Source organism: Coloeus monedula, assembly GCF_965178545.1.
Source record: "Coloeus monedula genome assembly, chromosome: 27".
NCBI lineage: Eukaryota > Metazoa > Chordata > Aves > Passeriformes > Corvidae > Coloeus > Coloeus monedula.
The window spans coordinates 5,994,233-6,009,457 of NC_138807.1; the positions used below are offsets into that span (position 1 = coordinate 5,994,233).

The window sequence follows — 15,225 nt, forward strand, 5'->3', positions numbered from 1 at the left end:
CAGGAGCTGCCGGGGTCTGGCATGTGCCATGGGGACAGGTGGGTGTTGGGGACACCCTGTCCCCGTCCTGTCCCCTGCACACCCACCCACAGGCTCAGCCAAACGAGGTGTTGGGTCCTCTTGGAGCCGGGATGTGCCAGCAGCAACCTGCTCTCGAGGCTGATGGAACCGGGCCCTGAGGTGCCCTGCCAGAGTGGCACTGGGGACTGAGGGGAGGACAGAGAGCGGCTCCGTGCCCTTCCCAGCGCCCCTCCGCGACCCGGCGGGCAGCGGATCCCGTTCCTCTCGCTGAGCTCTCCTGAATTATTCAGGCACTGCCTCCCTGGCGATGCTCCCCCCTGCCCGCAGCGGAGCCCCCCGCACCCGGCCGGAGGGGAGCAGCCGGGACTGGTGTTGCTGGAGCTGTGGTGGGTATCCGGGTGGGATGTGCCGCGAGAGAGGGAGCGGGATGAGCCGTGCAGCCTCCCCGAGGACGGGCGATGCTCAGCGGGCGGGAGAGGAGCCGCTGCAAAGCCCCATTTCATTTCCCTGAAAGGAGAGGAGGGACGGGGGGGAGAGGCCGCTCGGAGCTGGCCCAGATCCCGCTGCTTCTCTTTTTTATTCCCTGTTTCCATGCGGCGCCAGCTCCCATCCCTGCTGCTCCGCAGTGGCTGCTCCATCCACCCGGCAGCGCCCTTCAGGCAGGGACAGGGATTTGTGGGGTCTCCCCCCTGTGTGATCCCAGTCAAGCACCCCCCAGCCGCTGCTTCGGGGTTGGAGTGAGGTGCAGAGCTCTGCGAGACATGGGGACATCCCTGAGATTCTTCCGGAGACGGGAATTGGGTGATCTGGGTTTTGGGCACACGGGAACGCACTGGGGGGCGCAGGGTGTCCCCCACATGCCCACCCCATCCCATCACCCTCCGACGAACCTCCAGCAACAGCCTGAGCGAGGTGAAAAAGCTGCAGGGATGTCCCAGCGATGGGCATGTGGGATGGGACAGTGACGGGGGTGCAGAACAGGGCAGGAATGGGGACAGGGGATGGGGAAGTGACTCCGACACAAGACAGCAATGGGGACATGGGGCAGGGCAGCGGTGGGGATGCAGCGGTGGGGATGCAGTGATGGGACACAGGACCGGGCTCCTGGTGGCTTCCGGGACCGGATGAGCCCAGAGGGTGATTTATGCCGGGCAGGTTGGCGCCACAACTGTTCGGAAGAGCGGCAACAGCTGCTCCGGCTGTTCTGGCACGACGTGGGACCAGAGCAAATCCTCGGGAATAGTGGGAGTGGGGGCGATGCCCCTGCGGTGTCGGGCACTGTCGTGGGGTGGGGACAAGCAGGTCCGGGGGTGCTGGCGGGGCTCTGGGGTTTTCTTCCCAGCCGCTGCATGAGACCAAGACTCAAGTCAAGGCTCCCGTTAATCCGGACTTTAATCCGCTCTAAATCCCACCTTTAATCTGTTTAATGCCACCTTTGGGAATTAGGATCCGGTGCCGTGGCACCTACCCCCTGAGCCGGGAGGATGAGGAGGGATGTTCCAAGATTCCCGATGCTGGGGAGCTCGGAATCTCTGTGGGACGTCGGGGGGTCCCCAGCACCAGGATGAACCGACAGCCACGACCGCCGGTCCTAAACACTCCCCCACACGCTGCTCTCGGCCGGCAGCACGGCAGCACCCCTTCCCCTCTTCCCACGGGTGTCACATCCCCTCGTGGGGCACCTGTGTGCAGAGGAGGGGGGGCTGTGCCAGACCCCGCCGCGCTGCCCACGCTCAGCCCGGCCCAGCAGCGCCCTCCTGAGCTCCCGCCCGTCAGCGCCGCGGATCCGCCCGGCGCCCCGCGCCGCTTCCACGCGTGCTGCTCTCACCCAGCGTGTCCCTGCCGCCCACCGGTGTCCCCGTCACCCACCGGTGTCCCGGTCACCCACCCGTGTCCCCGTCACCCCCGAGCAGCTGCGGGGCCCCGTGCCCGCCCCACGCGCGCTACCGGGACCGGCCCACGCGCGCGGGACCCGCGGGGACGCGCCCGCCTCGGCCCCGCCCCCGCCGCCTTCGCGCGCTCCCATTGGCTGCTTCGTAGCAAGCCGCGCGTCGCCATTGGCTGGCCCCGCCCTCCGGCCCCGCCCCCGGGGCCGCCCCCGCCGCTCCCGGCCCCGCGCGGGACTTGGCAGCGGCCGCGGGCGGGAGGCCCCGACCCGCCGGGAACCGGCACCGGGAACCGGCACCGAGAGCCGGGAACCGGCACCGGGAACCGGACACCGGCACCGGGAACCGGACACCGAGAGCCGGGAGCCGGCACCGGGAACCGGACACCGGGAACCGGCACGGGAAACCGGGCACCGGACACAGGGAACCGGGCACCGGGAACCGGCACCGGACACCTGGAACCGGGCACTGGAAACCGGGCACTGGGAACCGGCACCGGGAACCGGACACCGGGAACCGGGAACCGAACACCGGGACTGGCACTGGGCATAGAAGACCGAACGTCGGACATCGTCACCGGGCACCGGCATCGGGGACCGAGCACCGGTAGCGGCTGCAGGGGCCCGCCGGGCGGGGAGAGGCGCCGGGGAAAGCGGGACCCTCCGCCCGGCCCCGCCCCGTCCAGCCCCGTCCCGCCCCGTCCCGTCCCGCCGGGGACACCGGAGCAACCCCGGTCCCGGTCCCGGTCCCGGCGCCGCGCTCCCCGAGGCAGGCTGCAGGTAAGGGCCGGCTCTCCCGGTACCTCCCAGTTCCTCCCGGTTTCCCCGGTTCCTCCCATCTTCCCCGGTCCGTGGGGGCGGGGGCGCTCGGTACCGGCCCGTTTCGTGCTTCCACTGCGGGGCGAAGCCTCTCGTCTCCCACCCCGAGAATCATCCGTGTGTGTCCCCCCTCCCCGGTGTCACCGGGCACCGACGGCCCCACCCAGCCTCCGGCCCTGGGGAGCCCCGGGGGAAAGGAGGGCTCGGGGAGCCGCGAGGGGCGGGAGCTGCGGGGTGGGCAGAGCCCGGAGCTGCTCCCGGCAGCCCCAGGATGTGCCTCAGCTTTCCCAGGTGGATAAAACACGGGGAAAGGGCGGTTTTCCCCCAAATTCAAGGGAAACCCGAGGGGGCTGGAAACAGCGCTGGGTCCGGTGGGTGCTGGATAACGGGAGCTGGGAGGAGGCGCCGGAGCCATCCCCGTGGGGCTGTCACGGACCCACGTGCCGGGGCAGGGCCGGGTGCCCCATGGCAGCACTTGGCTTCGGGCATCGCCCGTCCCTCCTCCCACCCCCGTGCTCCAGAGGATGAAATTCCTCGATTCCTGGAAAGACTAATCCCTTCGGAGAGGCCAGATCCCACCCGGGGCAGGAGCTGCGTGTAAAACTTCCCAATTCTGACTAATCTTCCCCTGGAGCAGGGAAGGATTTGGGCCATTTGAGGCCATTCTTTGCTGACCCCAAGCCCAGTATCGGATCCGAATTGTCCCGTGGAGTTTTCCTCCCTCCCTGGGCGACTTTGTCCTCCTGATCCCGGGGCAGGAAGCATGTGGTGCGCCCTGGCCCCCGCCGCAGGCCGGACAGACGGACGGATGGTGGCTTGGCCTCAGTTTCCCCCCTCCCAGCCTCTGTTTTCTACTTCCCCATAAGTCTCCGTCTGCTCCAAGCAAAGGAGAAAGGAAGTTGCTGCCAGAGAGAGCAGCTTGGTGGCAGCTGGAGAAAGAAAAGGAGGAAATGGAAGGCGAGACAGATGCTCCAAAATAACCCCCCCTTCCTCCTCCTCCTCCTCCTCCTCTTCCTCCTCCTCTCCATAAAATAATCCCCCTTCCTCCTCCTCTTCCTCCTTCTCTCCATAAAATAACCCCTCACCCTCTCCTCTTCCTCCTCCTTCTCTCCTTAAAATAACCTCCATTCCTCCTCCTCCTCCTCCTCCTCTCCAGTTTGGCAGCTGCCTCCCCCCTGGGGCACAGTAATCCCAGGGGGAATTCCTTGATACCACGCCAGGTCCTCAAATCAGCCCCCCAGGATGACCCCCTGCCCTGTGCCAGAGCACCCCTCCATGTGGATCCCAGGATCCCATTCCCACGGGAAGCACTGGCGGGATTCCCCACCCACGCCCAGGGTTGGCATCGCTGGGGCCCCCTCGGATGGGCCGCTCAGCTCCTTGCACAGACACGTTGGAGCTGCCAGGGTGGATCAGCATTCCCAGGCAAAACCAAAAACCATCTCCTTCCCGTGGGTGCATTTGCAGCCCCAGCGAGGGCACCCGCGGGAAGGAGATTTTGGGATGGAGGAGCTCAGATCCTGGTGCCAGAGGCGGTGAGGACAGTGACGGGGACACGCCAAGCGCGTGGCACCACCGCTGCCATGAGCACCGGGAACGCGCGGGGCGAGGTTGAACCCCCCGGCTGCGCCGCTGCCCCGCGGCATTCCCGCTCCCTGCTCCAGCCGTGGCGGCCGTGGATTCATCCCGGCCTTGCCAAGAAATGAGCTTTTCCTCGGGCGAGGTGTTTACTCAGTGGCTTCCTCCCCGGCCTCACCCCGCTCGGCACACACGCGCCCGAGCCCGGCGTCTCCGGCTGCTCTTTGCACCCATGGCAACGTGCGAGGGCCGGCACGCGTCCTGCCTCCCGCTCCTCTTCCTCGGCTCTCCCGGTGCTGGTAACGTGTGGGCTTGGGAGCTGCGGGGGTCACGGATGGTGGGGGACAGGCGGTGACGCTGGTGGGGCTCTCCGGTTACTGCCCGGCGCTCCGGCCCAGCTCCTGTAATCCAGGAGGGTTTAATTAATTAATAGGGGTTGGAGCATGGGGGAAAGCGATGCCGGGGGATGGAGGGCAGAGCAGTGGGATCCCATCCACCCAACGATTCGGGGGCACGGGGAATGCTGAGGTGCAGAGCAGGGGTGTTTTCCAGAGCAGTGGGAGGGAGCAGCATGTGGGACGGAGGGGAAAACCAGGGAGATCGCCACTCTTCAATGTTTATCCTGTTGGGAAACGATGCTGGAGGAAACTTGTAGCAAGACAATCCAAGTTACTGTGGTCGTGGTGGGAAGGTGGAGGAGGGAGAGGAGGAGGAAGAGGAGGCAGAGGTGCCTCTGCTCTGAGCTGGAGCTTTGTGGAGCCTCCCCCTCCTCGCTGCTCCATGAATTATTTACGTACTTTTCCTTTCCTGCATGAAATATTCACCCGCTGCCAAGGGAACTGGGGGGGGTGGGGGGACCAAGCCCACGGAGCTGCTGGTGGGAACCAGGTGAAAGGGACAGGCAGGGAGAGTGATCTTTGGGGCAGGTGGAAATGATAATTGGGATGATGTCACTGCTGCATTTGGCCCCTCTCCATAAAGGAGCTCTGGACGGTGCTCACTTGGCAGCTCTGCTGTGGTGCCACCGGCCCCAGGTGACCACAGGGTGACAGGGTCTCATGTTCCCCCCTCAGACAGGAGCTTTCAGTGATGCTTGTGCCCTCAGTGGTGTGGGGGAGGTTTTTGGGGGATCCCGAGGAAATCAGGTCACAGCTGGGTGTTGGGTAAGGTGCTAGCCCAGCGGGTGAACGCCAAACCAGAGATGGGCACGGCACGTGTCGGTTCCCAGGGGACCACATCCATCCTGTGGCAGGGACACCCTCTGTGTCCTCACCCAGGACACCCCACCCCTCACACCACTGCTCAGGGCTGCAAGACTGCCCCGAAACCTCCAAATTGGGTGGAAACCCTCCAACAAAGGGCTGTACCTGTCCCCAAAGCCACCGTTGGGACCGCAGCCCCGCCGTGCTCTTCCGGAGCAGGGAGGAACTTGGTGACAGCAACACTCAGCTGCTCCACTTCGGAAGAAAAAGAAGCTGTTTTTTAGGGCGTTTTCATTAAAAAGAAGAAGGGGGTGGGGGGGAGCCCAAGCCCTGAGCTGGGCTGGAAACTTCAGCGACAGGAAGGAAGCGCAGTGGGTTATTTCGAGCTCCAGTTGGCTGGTGGGGCAAGGCTCGACTCTTCCGCGCGCCGATAGCAGCCCCTCGTGAACAATGGGGTCGTGGGGCCCTTCCCGGCAGGAAAGCGGCTCATTCCGGTGAAATGTCCTGTTGGTGCTGAGTCAGCAGGTCCTGGTGAGCCGAGTGTGGTGCAGAGGGTGCCGGGGGAACCATCCCGGTGCAGCCGGAGCCAGCGGGAGGTGAGCCTGGGTTTCCTTGGGGTTTGCAGGGAGTGACCTGTAAAACCATCCCTGGGCACTGGAGAGGGAGCTGGTTGCATTTTTGGGATCCCTATACCTGCCTATACCACTTATGGGGTCCCTAGACCCCCCTATAATGGCTTAGTGCCTCAGTTTCCCCCCTGGACCGATGCTCTTCATCCCGGAGCAGGGGAGGGCTGTGAGCAGCCGGGTGTTATTCGGTGTGGGGAGCAGAGGGTTGAGCCATGATTCCAGCTGGCATTTGGGAGCTGTGGGCAGCTCACAGGACTTGGCACTTCCTATTTTTCATGTGGTCTAGAGGTGGAGTTTGCACTTGCTGGTCACCCAAGGGAGAGCTCGGGTGTGGGAATTCCTATTTATCCAGGCACCGTTCCCGGGGCACCCCACAACCGCGAGGGCGGGGACTTCCAGGCTGTCAACACCACGGCAAAGCCCTGCTCCTTCCGGACAGGATGCCTGGCACGGGCAAAGCGAGTCCCCTCACAGCCAAGGCACAGGAGACGGAGCTGCCTCTGCCCATCCTGCCCACCCCTCCCTCCGGGCTCCGCTCCGGCAGCAGCTCATGGATGCAGCCATCGGCATTCCACGAGCCCGACCCGCCCGGCTGTCACCAGGCTCTGCGATGTCATTTTTGTCTTATTAAGTGCGAGAGCCTCAGCTCGAGGCTCAGGCTGGCAAAAATCAATGTTTTCCCATCGAAGGAAACGCTTCCAAACCTCCGTGTTTTTCCAAAGGGCTGTAAATAACGCTGCAGGCGGCGGCTCCCACAGCACCGGGGACGGCAGCTCCGTTACTGCTCCGAATTCACGTCCCCACGGAGCCTCGGCTGCCCTCGGGTTTGGGAGCTGGTGGCTGGGAGATGCCCAGGGAGCCGGGGCTCAGCACCATCGACCTGGCACGACTGGCTGGGTGAGATGGAGCCTTGGCCACACCAGGGGGTCCATGAGGAGCTGGGATTTGCTCCTGAGAGCCTGGTGTGTGCTCCAGAGTGGCAGGAGCAGGACTGGAGGTCCCTGGAGGGGTCTGGGACTGGCAGCTTGGCCGGGGGGAGTGACAGAGCTGCATGTGATGGGGACAGACTCGGTTCTGTGATAGAATCCCAGAGTTGTGGAATGGTTTGTGTTGGAAAAAGACCAAAAGCTCATCTCATCCCACCCCTGCCATGGGCAGGGATACCTTCCACTATCCCAGGGTGCTCCTGGGACACTTCCAGGGATGGGGCAGCCACAGCTTCTCTGGGCACCCTGAGCCAGAGCCTCACCTCCCTCTCAGGGAAGGATTCCTTCCTAACATCCAATCTAAACCTGCTCCCTATCCATGAGCAATTTATCCCCATCCATCCTCACAGCGGCAGCATCCTTTAGCTGAAATATCTCCTCTCTGTTCCCTGGGATGTATTTATAGGCTGATCCCATCCCCTCCCGCTCTGCCGGGCTGTCCATGCCATGTGCAGGCTCTTGCATAAGCAGCTCCCAGCTCTGCCCATCCATCCCCGCTGTTTTCCCGCTGTTCTCCCCTCCCTGTGATTTGTAGCTCTGCGGTTTCCCAGGCCAAGATGCATCTCCAGGGTCGGCGGCATTTTAATCGTTCACAGCAGATTTTAAAGCTGTGCTCTGCCCGAGGTGATGGATTTGGTCCCGCTGGGATGTGGGAGTCGGGCTGTAGGTGAGGTTCCTGTCTGGGTGAATTATTCACCTCCATGCGGTGCTGGCTCCAGAGGAGGTTGAGGCGGCAGCAGAACAAGTCCGAGCTCGTGTGGGTGTTCCAGGGTGAGCAGTGCCAGGGAAAAGGGCTCCCACGCCGATTGCTGGGTGCTGCAAACCGGCTGTGCCGCTCTGGCCGCGGCCAGCACCGGGGTGGATGCGGCACATGGCATCGGGGGGTGACTCAGCTGCCACCTGTGCTGTCCCCAGCTCACCCTGCAGGAAATGAGTCAGGTTTTAAGGAAGGAAAAATGTTAAGATGATGGGGCAAGAGTCCTTCCTGCACCAGGAGCAGGGAGGTGTCAGTTGCAGGAGGGAGACCGGGATGGAGGGTCATGGGTGGTGCTCAGGTAGGGGCACCTCGCTCACTGTGACCTCTCCACAGAGTCTGGGAAAAGGAAGGTGGGAACACCCTGTGACTGATCCCACCGTCCACACCTGGGGGGTGAGCTCAGCTCTCACCTGCCCTGGCACCCAGGAGCTCCCTCGGTCTCGCCATTGGCTGGAGATGCTCTTTCTCCTGCCAAAAGGCTGCGTGGGGAGGTGAAGAATCACAGAATCATGGAATGGGTTGGGTGGGAAGGGACCTTAGAGCTCATCCAGCTCCACCCCCTGCCATGGACAGGGACACTCCAGTAGCCCAGGTGAGATGGGGACACATGCAGAGCAGGGGCTGATCTGTGTGTGCTTCTCCCCCCGCAGAGATGGACACCTTCAGCACCAAGAACTTGGCCCTGCAGGCCCAGAAGAAGCTCCTGAGCAAAATGGCCACCAAGACCATCGCCAACGTCTTCATCGATGACACCAGCAGCGAGATCCTGGACGAGCTGTACCGGGCCACCAAGGAGTACACCCACAACCGCAAAGAGGCCCAGAAGATCATCAAAAACCTCATCAAGATCGTGATGAAGCTGGGGGTTCTCTACCGCAATGGGCAGTTCAGCCCCGAGGAGCTGCTGGTCATGGAGCGCTTCCGCAAGAAGGTTCACACCTTGGCCATGACGGCCGTCAGCTTCCACCAGATAGACTTCACCTTCGACCGCAGGGTCATGTCCAGCGTCCTCACCGAGTGCCGGGACCTGCTGCACCAGGCTGTCAACGGGCACCTGACGGCCAAGTCCCACTCGCGCATCAACCACGTCTTCAACCACTTTGCGGACTACGAGTTCCTGTCGGCTCTGTACGGCCCGGCCGAGCCCTACCGCACCCACCTCAAGAGGATCTGCGAAGGGGTCAACAAGATGCTGGAGGAGGACAACATCTGAGGCCGGCCCAGGCGGGCTCTTGGCAGCCAGACTCTGCCTCCCGCGAGGCCGAAGATGCGGCGTCTGCTTTGACCTTCACCGGGCTCGTCCCCTCCTCCCCTCTGCAGTGCTCACTTGTGTTCTCCTCGTTTCTACAAAAGACTGAACCTCTTGACTTTGTCTCCCCCTTGCCCAGGGTCTGCAAAGCCCTCCCTGCACTGGGCTGAGCCCTCTCCAGGGGATCCTGGGATTTTGGGCCCCTGCTGTACAGTTTGATTTCCTTTGCCCACCAAGTGCCTTTAGCTGAGAGTCCAAGGATTTGGACTCTTTGCCTTGAACTCGGTTGTAACCCTCTGGGGGGAAACCAAACCAAAGACTTGTGCTGTGAAGCACCTCCGAGGTGTCTCTGAGGAGGTGGGACGTTGTTGGGGTGAACAGTTCTGAGACCCCGTAGCTGGAGGGTTGTGGAACTCCGGTTTTCTTCCAGCAGCTCCACAGCATGGTGGGAGCAAATCATGGTCCAGACTTGTGCTGCCCGGGCAGGAAGGTGCTTCTGTGTGTACTTTAGTGTCCTCAAAGACAAGTCCTTGTGACCAGGAGGGTCCCTCCTCACCTGGGTGAGGGCAGGGAGGGAGCTGGGGGGAGCTGCTCCTTCCCTGGACCCCGGGAACCACCCAGCACCCAACTCCCCACGGGCCTCCAGCAGCGGTGCCACCTGGCAGCTCCAGCGCTGTCCTCGGTGGTTATCCAAAGCTGCCCCTGGGATTTCATCCCTTTTCCATGCCCTTGACTGAGTGATGGTTGTTCATTTTTAGCAAACTCTGTAGCCCTGATGAGTTATTTAAATAAACTCACCCGTGTGGCCTGGGAGCTCCGTGCAGTTGTTCCAGCGGTGGTGACAGTGACAAAATGAGCCCTGGGACAGCTGGGTTTGTCCCCAGGTGGTGGTGGCTCTCTGTGCCCTGACATTGCTGCTGGTTGTGCTGTCCCTGCTCAATGGCCCAGCAGCTCCTGGCTTTGCAGGGACAAGGGGAAATGGCTTCCCACTGCCAGAGGGCAGGGGTAGATGGGCTATTGGGAAGGAATTGTTCCCTGTGAGGGTGGGGAGGCCCTGGCAGAGGTTGCCCCATCTCTGGAAGCGTCCAAGGCCAGGCTGGAGGGGGCTTGGAGCAATCTGGGATAGTGGAAGGTGTCCCTGCCATGGCAGGGTGGGACTGGATGAGCTTTAAGGTCTCTCCAAAGCCCAACCATTCCATGATTTTGCGAGATCCCGCTCCCAACAGACACCCACGTGTGCTCCTCTGCACCCCCACATCCCCTCCCTGCTCAGCAGGAGCCCAAAAGCAGAGCCCTGGCAGCAGGAAGCAGGGGGTGACTCCAGAGTCACAGGGGACAGCTTGGAACAGCGTCTGCTCTCGGAGCGGGGATGCTCCGGCCGCTCCCAGCACGCTGAGCTGGGCTCTGAGCACTGAAAATTGCCCTTTTAGCATCCAAGACACCACAGTCACAGCTGGCCTTATCTCCGTGACCTTCTTGTGCCTCCTGTTCCATGGATGTCTCCAGGCACGGGCGGCTCCCGCTCGCTGCTCCCTTTCCACCGCTGGCACTGATAACTCTGAGCCTTAGAAGATTAAATAAAAGACACAAAGGCCCTATCTCTGTCGTTTCACAGGCCTGGCTCCAGCTGTCACAGAGAATTGTGTGACACAGCTTGGGGTGGGGGCGAAGCCCATTCACAGGGGGCTGTGGAGAACACTGCCAGGAGCCCAGGAGGTGCTGGTCCCTCAGGAGGGCAGGGGCCAGTGGCCTTTGAGAACAACTCCTGTCTCCCCTGGGCTGGTGTGTCCCTGTCAGGAGCGTGCTGGAGAGGAGCCAGAGCTGGGAATCCCAGGCAGGTGTGGTGGGATGGGGCCGAGGGATGCCCAGCCAGAAATGCTTCACTATTCCCAAAATCTGTGTCTGTGTCAGCTGCAAGAACCCCCCTAAACCCTCTGCAGCCTCCAAATTCCTGTGGGACACCTCAACTCATCCTGGCCAAGCAGCAGCAAAGGTCCATCCAGCTGGAGAGGGGAGGAGGGACAGAGCAGAGCAACTTCAGGCCAGAGCACGATGCTTTATTTCTTTATTTGTGCTGTATTTACACAGGAAAGGAATTGCATATTCCCTGTTATTACTCTGGATAAGAAAAAAATCACTTTACTGTAGGTATAAAATAGTCCCGTGGTTGTGCCGAGACGTGGAAGTGTTGCTTGGATTAATTCCTGGTTGTGTCAGAGTAAGCTGCTCTGCCTTCCCCCCATCCAAGCTATCCCAGCCCAGCTCTGGATCCACTCCAGCCACACACTCGCCACGGAATCAGAGCTTTGGCCAACTCCCTCCCTTCCTCCCCCTAAATTAATTATTTCCTCCTGTCACGCTGCTGGAGAGAGAAATCCCATCTCCCCTCCAGAGACTACAGAGTTAACAACTTCCCTTTAGCAAGCCCTGCTTAAATCCAGCCACTTATCTCCCTGCCTTGCTCTTCCCGGTGAAGCAGATAAGGAGCCCCTTTCCTCGGGAGCTTTTCGTGCTCGGCAGCTCTGCCAAGCAGGAAGGGGCACAGGAGGATCGGGAGCCTCCCGGGAGGTTTCCAGCTGCAAAGCACGGTGTTACTCTGACACAAGACACAACAAATCTGTCCTCACGCCTCCACGCCCCACTCGTGTCGGTCCCCAGCACATTTCAGTATGGAAAACATAAAAGGTTCGGCCAACCAAAAGAAAAACCCCGCGGGTAACCAGGAAATCCCTTCACTGCCACGCTGGTCCGGCCAAGCCCCCTGCCCGGGGCCGGCCTCGGGGTCACAGCTCGTCACGGGGGGTTTTTGCCACAATCATGAGTTTGGACAGCTCGAAACGGAACTTGCCTTCCCTGTGAGACACTGGGGAGAAGAGAGAAAAGCCCAGGATCAGCAGATGGGAAAGCAGGAACAAAACAGCCCCGCCGGGCCCTTTCCAGGGTGCCAGGCATTGCTCTTCCCGCTCCTGCACATGCCAGGCTGGGGGAGAAACCCCTCCTTCCCCCTTGGAATTTAACTGGGATGGGACCCACAAAATCTGGCTGCCAGTGGTGGACTGAGAGCACTGTACCCCTGGCTCCATGGCACTGGCACCAGTATTTGAGCCTAAACTGGCCACTGGCCTGTCTCCCACACCAGCCCCTCTCTCGCAGCTCTCTCCAGCACAGACCTGTTGTTTCAGTGATTTCAAATTCTTCCTGTTTCAAGGGGATGTCGCTCTGGGCACCCACAGCAGCCTGAGACTGAAACAGGAAGGAAGGAGGTGTAAGAGGCTGAGGCAAGCCAAGGAGTCACAGCACATCAACCAACCAAACAACAGTGAAAACGAACGGGTCTGTGATTTATGTGCAGTGAAAGAATTAAGTGCACAAAGGAAAAGTGAAGGAAAATCTCCATCTGTTTTTCCATTTCCTACTAAACCGTGGACTCGTGTCCTTGGGGTGAGTGAAAGCCTCACCCTTGGAAACTGGGAAATGGAAGAATGAGCCAGACAAAAACACCAGCCGAGGTTTGGTTTGCTTTGTCACCTGCAATTTGCTGAGGCAATGTAAGACTCCTTCTGTGCCCTGATGCCTTTGGAGCCCCCTCCCAGCAAATCCCTGGGACTGAGAGGGCAGGAACACAACGGAGCAGGCTGCCCACCTGCAGCCCCTCTCCTGCCTGCCACCAGTCTCTAATTAGGGACATGATGGAGCACATTTTATGGCACAGATGTCTAATAAATGTTTTCCATATCTAATTCATGTTTTATAGCAGCCTCCCACACTCCTGCTTCCCCGGGATCAGCTGGGACTTACATAAGCCATGGCATACTCTATCTTGGCTCCTTTCACTTCAGCTTTAAACTGGGTAAAGAAGAGATAAGACTTCCCTTGGGGCCTGAAAGAAGAAAGCAGAGCCTTTGTCAGCAGCACAGAGGGTGGAGGTGCAGAGGAGTGAAGGATTCCTGGCTCCCTCCCTCCCCCCACAGGCACCTCTGGATCTCCTGTAGCTTTTGTGCAGAGTGGGGAAGAGGGGAGCACTGAACTGATAAACCAAAAGCTGCACGAAAAGCCCCCAGAGCCACAGCATCCCTGGGAGAGGGAAATCCTCCCTGCAGAGATGCAAGTCCACCTGGGAAGCAGGGTCCTTATGCCTGCCCCACATCCACCCAGCCGTGGTGGTTTTGCTCAGGACACACCTCCAGATGGAGCAGGAGAAGAGCCCGCTGTCCTCGCTGACTCCAACGTTCATCTGCCATTGCTGCACAGGGGAGATCCAGAGTCAGCGTGGGGAAAACCCTCCGAGGCCAATCCCTCCCCTCCAGCTGCAGCAGGAGCTCCAAAATAACCCAACACAACCACCCAGCACTCGCCGGCGGCCCCTTCTGCTCCCTCCTCGCCACAGTTACAATTGTGCTCTTACACAAAACAGTCACCAGTCTCATTTCCTTTTAGGCTACGAAAAAGGAGCTGATTCCAACAGGACCAGGACGTGCCCGGGGCTAGCCCAGCTCACCTCGTTTGTGCCGCCCTGGGCCGAGTAGGTGAAGGTGCAGCTGTAGTCCCCCTGCCAGGAGAGAGGAACAGGAGCAGCCTCGCTTCAGCACGAGCTGTTCTTCCATAGAATCGAGGAATTGTTGAGGCTGGAAAAGCCCTCCAAGACCATCAAGTCCAACTGTTCCCCAGCACTGCCAAGGCCACCACTGCCCCATGTTCCCGAGTGCCACATCCACACGGCTTTAACTCTCCAGGGATGGGGATTCCGCCCCTGCCCTGGGCAGCTGTGCCAGTGCCTGACCTCCCTTTCCATCAAGAATTTTCCCCAATATCCAGCCTAAACCTCCCCTGGCACCACCTGAGGCCATTTCCTCCTGCCCAGAGTGCTGGGGTGAGGGACCCCCAGCCCCTTCCCCACTGGGGCCCTTCCCGTTCTGAGCCGCCTTCCCATGAGGACCCTTCTTTCTTTAAGACCCCCCTGCCCTCGGCATACCTCATCCCTTCGGAACCCCCCCTTCTCCTGGGGTCCCGTTATCCATGTCACGTCTCCATGCCTGGGGCTCTCCTCTCTACAGACACTGTCCCACCTTGGGGATCTACTTGCCCTGGGGACCCCCTTCTGCTGGACAACCCCACCTGGGGACTCCTTCCCCTCGAGGACCCCCTTCTCAGTGGAGGCTCCGTCCCTCCCTGAGTCCCCCCGTTCTCTCCGGGTCCCCCCGCCTTTGCAGCCCCCTTTGGGGACCCCTCTGTCCCCGGGGACCCCCCACCCGTGCGCCCCGCCCTCCCTCGCGCCCAGCCAATCCCCGCAGCAGGATGTATGAGTGACGTGTCGCGCAGCCAATCAGCGAGGGGCGCGTACCCTCTCCGCACCCGCTCCCTCCCTCCCGGCCGCTCACCAGGCTCCGGGAGAAGGAGTGAACCTCCCCGCCGGGCCGCACGTCGAACTCGGCCGTGCTCGGGGCCGCGCCCGGCGCCGTGCCCGGTTCCGCGGCCGCTCGGGCCGCCAGGCACAGCAGGGCTGCGGGCACCAGCGCGGCCCACGCGCGCCGGGCGCTCCTCCCGCTGGGCGCCGCCATCTTGAAGAGGAAGCGCGGGCTATGGCGGCCGGGAGGGGTCAGCGCGGCGGCGGCGGCACGGCGGCCATGTTGGGTGTGGGCAGGAGCCCGGGCGGGCCAAACCCGCGGGAAGCGCGGAGGGACCGGAGGACACGGGGACATCAAGGGACAGCAGGGACAAGGGACTGAGGGACAGAGGGACAAGGGAGCCTCGGGGACAAGAGGCCCTGTGGTCAGGGGACAAAGGGACCACGAGGATAAGGTGCCATTGGGACAGGCGACCATGAGGACAAGGGGCTGCGGGGACCTCGGGGACAAAGGAGAGCGGGATGGCCGAGCCGGGAGGGAAGGCCTGGAGAATGCTGAGCACGGCGAGAGGGAGCATCCAGGCTGGATGGGGTTGGAGCAGCCTGAAAAGTGTCCGGGAACAAGATGGGCTTTAAGGTCCCATCCGACCCAGCCGCTTCCGCGATGCCACGGTTCTATGACAAGGACCTGGTTGCATCAGCCAATTAACATGGCACTTTTAATTGCTTCTTGCTGCACAGGAACAAAAGCCCGT

The 15,225-nt window shown here is 61.5% G+C and overlaps 2 protein-coding genes across 2 annotated transcripts; one reads left to right on the forward strand and one right to left on the reverse strand.

The window, feature by feature from the left end:
* The first annotated feature begins 2,496 nt into the window (after window positions 1-2,496).
* TNFAIP8L1 (TNF alpha induced protein 8 like 1) lies at window positions 2,497-9,402 on the forward strand. Its single transcript, XM_082298026.1, has 2 exons — window positions 2,497-2,686; window positions 8,528-9,402. The coding sequence occupies exon 2, from the start codon at window positions 8,530-8,532 to the stop codon at window positions 9,088-9,090; it is 561 nt and encodes a 186-aa protein (XP_082154152.1). The 5' UTR covers window positions 2,497-2,686; window positions 8,528-8,529; the 3' UTR covers window positions 9,091-9,402.
* Window positions 9,403-11,174: 1,772 nt separating this feature from the next.
* Window positions 11,175-14,723, reverse strand: MYDGF (myeloid derived growth factor). Its single transcript, XM_082298027.1, has 6 exons — window positions 14,505-14,723; window positions 13,625-13,675; window positions 13,308-13,369; window positions 12,925-13,006; window positions 12,297-12,369; window positions 11,175-11,989 (listed from the first exon to the last, which is right to left on the reverse strand). Exons 1-6 carry the CDS (start codon window positions 14,682-14,684, stop codon window positions 11,910-11,912), a joined length of 528 nt encoding a protein of 175 aa, XP_082154153.1. The 5' UTR covers window positions 14,685-14,723; the 3' UTR covers window positions 11,175-11,909.
* Window positions 14,724-15,225: the final 502 nt, after the last annotated feature.